Genomic DNA, 11,614 nt, shown 5'->3' on the forward strand with positions numbered 1-11,614 from the left:
CATGACATACATTATATTGTAGAAATTGTAGAAAAATTATATTCCGTTGTTTATTTATTTTTCTTTTATTCATTTAATTATTGTATGAAAGTTGAACAACATTGTAAAAAAGTTATATTTAAGTGGTATTATATTGTAGTTGTATATAACTTAGTAGAAATAATGTATGAAAATTATAGATAATTTGTAGATAAGGTGTATAATATATAATTAATTGTATGAAAATTATTTTTACTATGTATAAATCAGATACAAAATATACAAAAGACATATTGTATAAATTTTGTATAAAATTTGTATGTAAGTTTTATGTTATTGTAGTTGTATTTCACTGTGTGGAAATAATGTGTGAAAGTTGTAGAAAATTATAGATAAGTTGTATTCCTCTATAACGGGAGATGTTGGAATATCAAGTAACTTTAGTGTTCCAGACGAACATGCATGAAAATAAAGATAATTCTGTTATGAACAGTTTGTAGAAAATTTGTAGATAATTTGTAGAAACATTGAAATTCTGTATTTTCATATTAATTTTTCAAATGATATGCAGTTTTATTGTAGAATAAATGTAGAAAATAAGCAATTGTGAGTCTTATTTGACTCATTCCTCATATTCAACCTATTCTACAAATTCACGCCTCTTTAAATACAATACAACCATACTTTCCTGATGTCAAGACCCGGATTTTCCACCCTCGGGAGTCGTGATGGCGCCTACTCGTAGTAGCTAGGCAAGCCATTTTAATTACTTTTCCATTACTAAACAAATCTTGTTTTTTAACAATTTATGGCAACAATATAAAACAACAAAATTAAATAATAGCGGAAGTCTTAATTATAGAAACTGGATACAACACGGATTAGTCAATATAAGCCTCTACCCAAGACTGGTGTTACAATACTCACGAACTGCTAAGAATTTCTAAATACAAGGGTCTGAAAGAACACATAAGCTGTTTGTCTCAAATACAAGGAGGCAACAGTCTAAAAGAGAGAATAAGAGAGAGACGTCGGGCCTGCGGACGCCTGCAAGGCTACCTCGGGTCTCACGATACTGAAAGCCTGCTCCCGTGCTAATGCTGCTGCTGCTGCTCGAAACCTGGGCCTGCGCAAAAAAATGCACAGAGTGTAGCATCAGCACAACCGACCCCATGTGGTGGTAAGTGTCTAGCCTAACCCCGGCGAAGTAGTGGCGAGGCTAGACTGGACTATCGCATAAACCTGTACAATTATTTATATATATATATATATATATATATATATATATATATATATATATATATATATATATATATATATAGCGGAATCGAAAATACAAATCAAGTAAACAATATGGGAGGGGAAGCATACTGTGGGGATATAACAATTTCANTCTGCACAAGTTAGACTCCAAAACAGACGAAGTGAAATAACAAGCTCCCAATCAAAAACTTTTAACACAAAAACACAAAAGCTCAAAAATAAAAAAACAACAATCTACAATTGCTGCAATATAATGTATGTCATGTCTTCTTCTTCTTCTTCTTCGAGTTTCAATCTGAAATTCATCCAAAACCAAGTCTAAATCTTCACCAAAACCCCTCAAAATTGAGATATAAACTCCAAACCATATTCCCAATTATTTACAACAACACCCAATCCAAACAAATAACGATTTTTGAAAACCCAAATTTGAATTCAAAGCTTCAAAGCTTTTTAATGGCTGTCAATGGTGGAATTGCTGCTCTTTTGTCTCTTTGAAGGTTTGTTCTTCTTCATTGAGAAAATTTGAAGCTGAAGGTAAATGTGTGTATGAACTTTGAAGATTTGACTTCAATTTTGACTGGTTGTAGAAGAAAAAGCTTGAAATTGGACGTTAATGGAAGGGTGTTACATATGTTTCTCTGGTTTTAGCAGAGGGAATAATGGGTTTGAAATGTGGGTGTGGGGAGATACGTGGGTGAGGGTGTGGGTTTGGGAGAGAGAAACGTGGGGGGTGGGGATTTGGAGGAATATACGGTAACGTTAATTAAAGAGTGATATACGGTACATTAATTGTACAGTTAAAACACATTATGGTATAGAATTGATAATTAGGTATACTAAATGTAATTAAATCAAACCTTAAACATTGAGGGTAATATAGTTTCCTATATGGAATAGGAATGTAAAAATTCCTTATTTTATACATCTTGACCCAACCCATATTGACCCAAACAAACATTGAGCGGGTTGGGTTTTGACACGTTTGTTGATTTGATCCGTTTTGACTCGCCCAAATTTGACACAACTCACCCATTTGCCACCTCTAACTTAAATAAAAACTAATCAAGGTTTGATAGCCTTTTAAGGAAAATGTACAAAATTCTAAAAGATACTAGTTAGTTTTGGCAATTAGCAAACTTTCGTTAAATCGGATTGTGTACGGATAAAATTGGGGGCGAAGTTCCCCCGATTCTCCGGTGAGAGAACGAAGGGGAAGCACGGATCGACGAAATTATAATTGAGGTCGGGAACCCCTCATATCGAGAAGGAAGAATGAACAATGTATTAGAGATCGGACACGGTAAGACGACGTACCCCGGACCAAGTATGACTTATGTACCTCGGGAGACATGGTGAACAGTTATGCATGACGTATAGGGGGCCGTAATATTCGCCCTCAACCGAATTATGGCGCGAATCCCATTTGGTATTCATTATAGATCAACAATTATCGGAAAAACAAGATTTTTACTTTTTCTAGACTTGTACTTGGATTGAAATTCTCCTACTATATAAAGGAATTTTTTTTTCTCTTCTAGCTATTGTTCAAGGCATTACACACTTAGTTCTTTTCTACACGTGTGACCGAGCTTGTACTGAGGGTCCGATCGAGGATGAGCTCTACTGATCAATTTAAGATCAGGCTTAGTCATTACATTGCGATTGGTTTGATCGTTTATTTTGTCTTTAATTCATCTATCTGTTATTCTTACTTATTCGTGTTAAATTAAACCACGTATCCTTTAAACCGCGTACAAATATAATTGAGAAACGGTGATAATATAATTTATAATATAGTATATATAAAGAAAATCCATATAAATTAAGATATAGTAAAAGGGCTAGACAGCCCAATAAAAGATTAGCAGATTGTGAGTGAGAACCTGGCTGAATCTGCACGATGACTTGAAGCAATAAAAGGGAAGCAACCACAATAACTGGAAGCCTATAACAGGGAATGGAAGAACTTGCATGTTTATCTTCTTCTTTTTTTTAGCTAAAGTTTAGCAGTCTAGAATCTCCCTTTTCTATTTTCCCTTTTCTTTTGTCCTGTTTTCCCTAAGTTGTGGATTGCAAGATTGTAATTTCTGCTGCTTCAGTTGATATTAAGCTCCATTATTACAAACATTTGAATCAAAATAAATCGTTTCAAGAAAGAAATGCTTTAACACTAATTAAATCATCAGGTTTTACTTCATCAAAGATCACAAAAATCAGCTTTAGAAGGAGAACATTCTTGACAAAAAAGGAAAAGGGAAAACCCTTAGTCAGTCAAGAAAATAAACAGATTGAAAGTTTAAGTTAATTAGAATCTAAACACACACACTCTAGGCATACACAGAACTTTAACAGCTGATGTTTTCACAACTAAGATTAAGTTTAAAGATTTAAGTTATATACTATGTTATAATATGTCAATTAGTATCATTTAACAACTCATACTTACATAAGAATTTTTACGCCATTGTGCATATAACTTAAACTCTTGACATAAAAGTTCTAAATCTTCACCCAGTTAACATACTTCGAAACCAAGAAGCCAGAAGCTATAATCATTCAATTAACAATATCAAACCAAATCTTCACCCAGAATCTTCAAGGAGCAGCAGCGGCAACATTCAAATGCTTTGCAATCTCAAAAGAAACAAATGCATCAACACAAGCATACTTAATTTGATCCAAACTCAACCATTCACTGTCCCACCTACCCATAGTAATATGTCTAGGCTTCTCAATCTCTCTTCCAAGAACAACATTGCACAGCTCCTTCAACCCAGCAGTTTTCAAATTACTCATCTCATATGCATCAGCTGCCAAAGCTCTCAAATCCACCATATTACTCACGCTAAGATCGTGATCTTCCACCAACTTCTCCACATCGTTCTCAACTCCAACCCCAACAAACGTGTAGTCTCCGTTGGACAGAAAACTAACGAGGGAATCTGGAATTGAACTGCAGTAGAGGAGTTGGAATATGAGGCAGCGGCGATCGACGCAGAGCTGGAGAGTTGCAACTTTGAATTGCTGGTTGCGGTGAAAACTGGGCCGCCACTCGACGTCAAGTCCAACGATAAGATGGCGGCGGTCGTGGAGAGAGGATTCGGTTTCGGAGATCCACTGAGTGACGATTTCCGGATCGGAAGTGACCGTTGTTTTGATTGTGTCGCTGTGGAAGTAAACGTCAAAGAGGTCGTAGCGGTTGTCTTGCTCCTCGTTGTCTACAATGCGGAAGGTAGTCATGGCGGCTGCTTTCAATGGAGGGTGAAATGTTGTTGAAAAGGGATTCGCCGTAAATAGAGAAGGGTTTTGTAAAAAGCGGAGCAATTGAAACGAAAAACGTACTGTTCGTTGGACCTTGGGGAAATTAGGGAGTCCGGAATCAAAATGTAGTTCATTTAGACTCAAAATATACAAATAGGTGGGAAAAAAAAAGTTACCATACTATATATAACGCCATAATACCTGGCGCTATATATTAACGGTAACTGCACTGTTAATGTATAGCACCGGGTTTTATGGCGTTATACTGACACAACTGGTATAGTGCCATAAAACCTGGCGTTATACCCTCCGTTAATGTATAGAGCCAGGTTTTATGGCGTTATACTGACGCAACTGGTATAGCGCCATAAAACCTGGCGTTATATCCTTTTTCCCTAGCCCACAGAGTTCAATAGTGCCATAAAACCTGGCGTACCCTCCATTCCTCCAATAGGAATACTTTGAAGTTCCTATGCGGCGCATCACCTTACATTGTGAAAACGCTTTTTGCAACTTGTGGGCCCCATTGATCTATTTTGACACACCAGCACATCAATATTCTTCCTTTGCGTTAGAATATGTGAGTGCCACATTTTTGTAAGATGGTTATATTTATTAATAGCCAAAAAATTGAAATAAAAAAACATTACTTCATGACATATTTCTTTTGTGAGCCAATTCTTTGCCAAAATTTTTTTTTACGTATATTGAAACTGCACTCCTTTTGCCAACTATTTTCACGTATATCGCAATACTGCACTCCACTCCTTTTTTATTTATTTATGTATTTTTAAGTTTGATTAGGTATAACTTATATATATCCATAATTGTAAGGATAACATACTGCATCAGATTAAATCTCAATATTACAGTCTTACAAGCATTGGCGAAGCCAGAATTTTTTTTAAGGGTGTCCAAACTTAAAAGAAGTTAAAAAAAAAACTCGAGAAATGGTGTTCAATACATGTTTATACCTTTAAAACCTAATATTTTACCTATATATACAGTATAATTTTCTGACGAAGGGTGGTCAAGTGACCATCCTTTCCAGAGTGTAGCTTCGCCCATGCTTACAAGTTAGTTTATTTAAAGCCAAATTAAATTCAAATTATGTAACAAAACTTATACAAATTTACGTAGCATTTTTTAGGAAAAACTGATGGAGTTATAAAGATTAAAAAAGGAAATAAAAAAGGTTAAAATATATGCGTTAGTGTTCAATTTAAAACCAAATTAACTTTTAATGGGTTATTCTCATTAATTTAAAATACAACACAAACTCCTAAATATGCTCTAAAGAATAACTTTTAATTAGATTATCTAATATGGTAAATGATTGCAAGTAAAGAAATTATGAAGAACTAAAATTTTATCCTACAAAACTACATGACCAACCCGACAAATGAGGTGAGAACGTGCATGGTTAGTTACTTGATTAATATTAATGAAGTGTAGATGCTTGGATATTATGCGAAATTTGTAGTGCTTTTAGACCAAATTTTTTGCAAATTGGAGTATATTTCAAGGACAATAGCAAATGTATCACAGCTTTACAATCTTATAATTTTTAACTTTTAATTGGAGCATAGACGGTTGGTAGATACTCTTGATAACTTTGTATTTTTTTTTATAAGGTTATCCAACTATCTATGCAGATTGATCTTTACGCTTTAAAGTCTGAATTTACACCGTATAAAATGTGAATAGTGTAAGACTAAATTCTCTTATTCTTATAAAAATAATTCTTTCGGTATTCTTTGTACTCCCTATGGTTCTTTTTTTGATCTTGACCTGTTAAATATTTGACTTTTGATTCAACAATTATGTATTTTATATATATATATATATATATATATATATATATATATATATATATATATTGGAGAGTTGATAACTCAGGAAGAAATNATTCCTATGCCACATAGGAAACCTTATTACCCTCAATGTTTAAGGTTTGACTTAATTACACTTAGTATACCAAATTACCAATTCTATACCATAGTGTATTTTAAGGGTACAATTAATGCAGCGTATATCCCTCCTTAATTCAAGGTACCGTATCTCCCTAAGATCATACCCGTGGCTAGCCAACTGATAGCTCATCTGCTTCAATTAATGGTAAACTGGAGCTATTTGTCAGAAAGATTTTGTGATGAGATCACGTGATGGTGTTAGGATTTGGTGTTTTTAGGTGAGCAACTCTAGTGTTCAGTTCTTTGCTTTTGAGAAGGACTCAGAAGCTCATGCAACTTGTACGTTCTTATAAAATGGATATTTCTATAACGGTACTATCAACTTGTACAATGAAGAATAATAATATTACGAAGTACCATTTACCAATTCTCGACGTAATAATTAAGAAAAATAAAAAAAAGTGATTTTCGACTTATTAATCGAGTTCTCTCAACGAAACCAAATTTCAAATAGTAAAATAGTGAATTAGTTTCATTTCCAACAGGACACGTCCATACACGACATATGCCATCAATTTCATAGTCCCAATTCTCAAACAATATCAAATGCTATAATCTATTGCAATATTTCTTATTTTTATCACAATAATTGCGTTTTTTAGAAGATTTAGTAGAAGTTTTAGTCGTTTTGGATTTGTGAAAACAGAAAATAATGCATCTACAATCAGAATACAAATAATCTACAATTCATCTACAAAATATCTACAAACTGGGTATATTGAATTTTAATATCCCAATTCCCATTCGATTGTAGTTTAATTGGGATTTTCGACATAATTGCGTTTTTTGCAGAAGATTTGTAGAAGTTTTAGTCGTTTTTTATTTGTGAAAACAGAAAACAAAGCATCTACAATTAGAATACAAATAATCTACAATTTATCTACAAAATATCTACAAACTGGGTACATTGAATTTTTATATCCCAATTCCCATTCAATTGTAGCATAATTGTGATTTTTGACATAATTGTATTTTTTCAGAAGATTTGTAGAAGTTTTAGCCGTTTTTTATTTGTGAAAACAGAAAATAAAGCATCTACAATCAGAATACAAATAATCTACAATTTATCTACAATTTCTGCAATATGTCTTCTTCTTCTTCTTTTTCGAGTTTCAATCTGAAATTAAGTCAAAACCAAGTCTAATCTTCACCAAAACCCCTCAAAATTGAGATATAAACTCCAAACCATATTCCCGATTATTTTCAACAACACCTAATCCAAACAAATAATGATTTTTGAAAACCCAAATTTGAATTCAAAGCTTTCAAACTTTTTAATGGCTGTCAATGGTGGAAAATATCTGGAAGAATATTTACTTCCATAATTGTAGCGCGCCTAAATAGGAATATCTGGAAGAATATTTAGTTCTAGATTTGTAGCGCGCCTAATTAGGAAGGAATCAGATCTTAATAATTGGTATTTAATGAATGATATATATTTTGTAGAATAACTGTGAACATGGCGGGTAAATATGAAACTATGCACATTTTTGGTAATAAGGTTTCATATATGGTATAGGAAGGAAAAAGTCTAACTCGATCTTTAATTCTATTCCATATCTTCTTCATAAGACTCATTTTTAGGATTATTTTAATATCACGCTCAAATCACATATTTTATCCACATATGTACTTAATAAACTTATTTATCCATGAAATTTGTACTGTTATAAGTGAACTTCAAGATATTATATTGTATGGGTCGAAATCTGACCACACGTGGATCAACACTAAAAGGAATGGCGAGGGGCCGACTAAGTCGTGGTCATATTCGTAAGACATCATAACGACGAGTATGTCGACAGCTGCCGGGATCGAACTATCAGAAAACTTGTACGGTGAAGCATATGTCGTGACATTTAAGGGGAACGACCCAACGTACAATCAACAGATTAAGGTATTCTGGCTAAGAACCGAAAGGGAATACTTATTATATATATAGGAGGAAGAGAACAAGATAGGGGGAGGGGGCTCTGCTTCAGAAAAAAGAGGAGAAGAATCGGAGAAGGCTGCATGAGAAAAATAAGAGAAGTTTCGGATCTTATTGACTAATCTTTATAATCATCTTTCTTGAATCAATAAAGATAGATCCCGCAGCTGTTAATGGCATTCCTTCTTTTCCTTCTTTATTCTTACATTATGGAACAGTACATCAAGAACGTAAGCATGTCATTTATGTTCCATATCTCTTTTAAATCTTAAAAGTTCATGAGCTTGACTATATCTTATTCTCTTATTCAATGTGTTTTGATCTAGAGTTAATTATCCTTGGCTAGGATTTATCCTCTATTTTCTTATTAATTAGTTTAACAAAAAGCTTAACACTTTTTGGTCAAACAATTTGGCGCCGTCTGTGGGGATTTTCTAGCAAAAATCTTAGTTCCCTCTAGATCTAAAGCTAACGAGAGTTTTACTTCCCGGTTCTCGTAGCCTCACCCTCTCAGTATAAGTACCAACTTGAGAAAGTTGTAGGCAAGCTTTTGGAAATAACCAAACCAATCAGGGTCAGATCTCTACATGAAATCGAAATTATGTCTGATATCTATGCAAAACCCACACCTCGCCTGTAGCGATGGGTTTTGGCACATCGTGTGAGTACTCAAAGTGGGATTATGGCCACTACACACTTAGCACATCTGAAACCCTATTTTCCGTGTTAACGTTATGCTTCCACCTCTTAGGAAGGGACGATAGCCTACTTTATGATTCTTTGAAATAACCAGCTTATCTTGCTTTATTTTTTGTACCTGTACGCACGGTGTAATTTATGTATAGAGTATAACACGTTTCCCTTATTGTTTGCACATATCGGATCAGGATTCGGGCTCGAGATCCCTACGGGCAAGGTAAGTTCAGCCCATAAGAAGCCTAGACGTTACTAACGGCGAAGCCGAACACGGGGCTGCCAGATCTGAAACCGCCATTTGAGTACGGGATGAAACGGGTCGCCCTACAGTGCCCTTCCCCCCTCGCCGACTTACCAGGTCAAGGTAACAGGCAATTTCGTTTGGGTTTACCTTGTTATTTTTTCTTTTTTTGGATTTGGATAGGAACACGAGCATTCTCACAAGTGCACGAACAAGGAACAAACGCCACTGAACGCACCAAGTAAAACCCTCCGCGCCATACCATACTGCGAATAACAGAAACGGCTCAGAACATGCCAACATTATTAAGAAACAATCTCCATAACCTGGGACTGAGCAGTAAGCCCATGGAACGCATAGCCTCTCCAACAGAGGCAGAACATGAACTCGAAAAGCTCGCACGTATACTCACCATGACAATCCTACGCCAATTCGACCGACTAAATATTACAAATCACGTCCGAACATCATTTGAATTGATGGCCCCAGGGTTCCGAGTATCCCAAGCAATAAGTTCCTCGCCCGTCCCGTCAACGGCGTCTCCAGGTCGAGCAACGAAGGGACCAGATAAATGGGACTCCACCGACGCATACGAACCATGCAACGACGCACAGTACTCTCCAATGAAAGTAAAATTTGACCTCTCAAACTCACAACGGGTTACAATTTCGATCTCGCTCGAATTTACACCCTTACGGCCCCCGACCATCGCCAAGTGAAAGTGAAATTCGACCTCGTTCGAATTCATAACGGGCCACAATTTGACCTCGCTCAAATTTACACCCTTACGGCCCCTGGCCATCGCCAAGTGAAAGTTATTCGACCTCGTTCGAATTCATAACGGGCCACAATTCGACTTTGCTCGAATTTACACCCTTACGGCCCCTGGCCATCGCCAAGTGAAAGTGAAATTCGACCTCTTTCGAATTCATAACGGGCTACAATTCGACCTCGCTCGAATTTACTCCCTTACGGCCCCCAGCCTTCGCCAAGTGAAAGTGAAATTCGACATCGTTCAAATTCATAGCGGGCCACAATTCGACCTTGCTCGATTTTACACCCTTACGGCCCCCGGCCATCGCCAAGAAGAAGTCATATACGAGTTTACAAGTATTGACTTCGCCCAAGTTGGCAAATCAAACTCCAACCTCGCTCGAATTTATAAGTCAAAACTGACTTCGCCCAGAATGGCAAATCAGACTTTGACCTTGCTCAAATTTATTAGTCAAAAGTTACCTCGCCTAAGTTGGCAAATCAGACTTCGACCTCGCTCGAATTTATAAGTCAAAACTAACTTCGCCCAAGTTGGCAAATCAGACTTTTACCTCACTCGAACTTATAAGTCAAAACTGACTTCGCCAAAGTTGGCAAATCAGACTTCGACCTCGCTCAAATTTATAAGTCAAAAATGACTTGGCCCAAGTTGGCAAATCAGACTTCAACCTCGCTCGAATTTATAAGTCAAAACATATTTGCCCAAGTTGGTAAATTAGACTTCGACCTTGCTCAAATTTATAAGTCAAAACTGACTTCACCCAAGTTGGCAAATCAGACTTCGACCTCGCTCGAATTCATAAGCCAAAATTGACTTCGCCCAAGTTGGCAAATTAGACTCCGACCTCGCAAATTGATAAGCCAAAACTGACTTCGCCCAAGTTGGCAAGTCAGACTTCAACCTCACTCGAATTTATAAGTCAAAACTGACCTCGTCCAAGCTGGCAAGTCTAACTTCGATCTCGCTTGAATCAATCGAAATGAAACCGCATTCGAGTTCCCAATTAAAAATTAGGGACTCATCGTGGGGAAATCCGAAGATCTTTTTTAAAAATAAAGGGGGAGAGAGAAAGTCAAAAGATATGTAACCAAAGGCAAAACGACTATTTTATTCAGAAGATGTACATACGCGACAGCTGCACCTTACAAAAGGCCAAAAGCGGGTCCCTAAGAAAAAGATAAAAACAAAAAGGAAAAGAACAAGAAAAAAACTAAGTACAAGAGCTGCAAAAAAAATTTCACTCGGCATCGTCTCCACCGCCGTTCTACCTAGCATCGTTGTCATCAGAAGGAAGCCCATCTTCAATCCCAGCACCCTCGCCGGCCTCCAGTGTCGCGGGGTCGTAACCGCAGGAAAGACGAGCCTCACCTGCCTTCGCCCGAGCCTCTTCAAAAGCAGCCTCAGGAACGATCCCCGCCTCCTACAAACCATTGTATATATCTCGTTGGGCCTCAGCATGGACCCATAGCTCATACAGACGGCAGGGAACAGTA

General features: G+C 36.4%; 1 protein-coding gene across 1 annotated transcript; it reads right to left on the reverse strand.

The window, feature by feature from the left end:
- Positions 1–3,447: 3,447 nt before the first annotated feature.
- On the reverse strand, positions 3,448–4,620 carry LOC109217242 (Werner Syndrome-like exonuclease). Its single transcript, XM_019381474.1, has one exon. The coding sequence runs from the start codon at positions 4,483–4,485 to the stop codon at positions 3,841–3,843; it is 645 nt and encodes a 214-aa protein (XP_019237019.1). The 5' UTR covers positions 4,486–4,620; the 3' UTR covers positions 3,448–3,840.
- Between the last annotated feature and the right edge of the window lie 6,994 nt (positions 4,621–11,614).

This window comes from Nicotiana attenuata, unplaced genomic scaffold (genome assembly GCF_001879085.1).
Source record: "Nicotiana attenuata strain UT unplaced genomic scaffold, NIATTr2, whole genome shotgun sequence".
Classification (NCBI taxonomy): Eukaryota; Viridiplantae; Streptophyta; class Magnoliopsida; order Solanales; family Solanaceae; genus Nicotiana; species Nicotiana attenuata.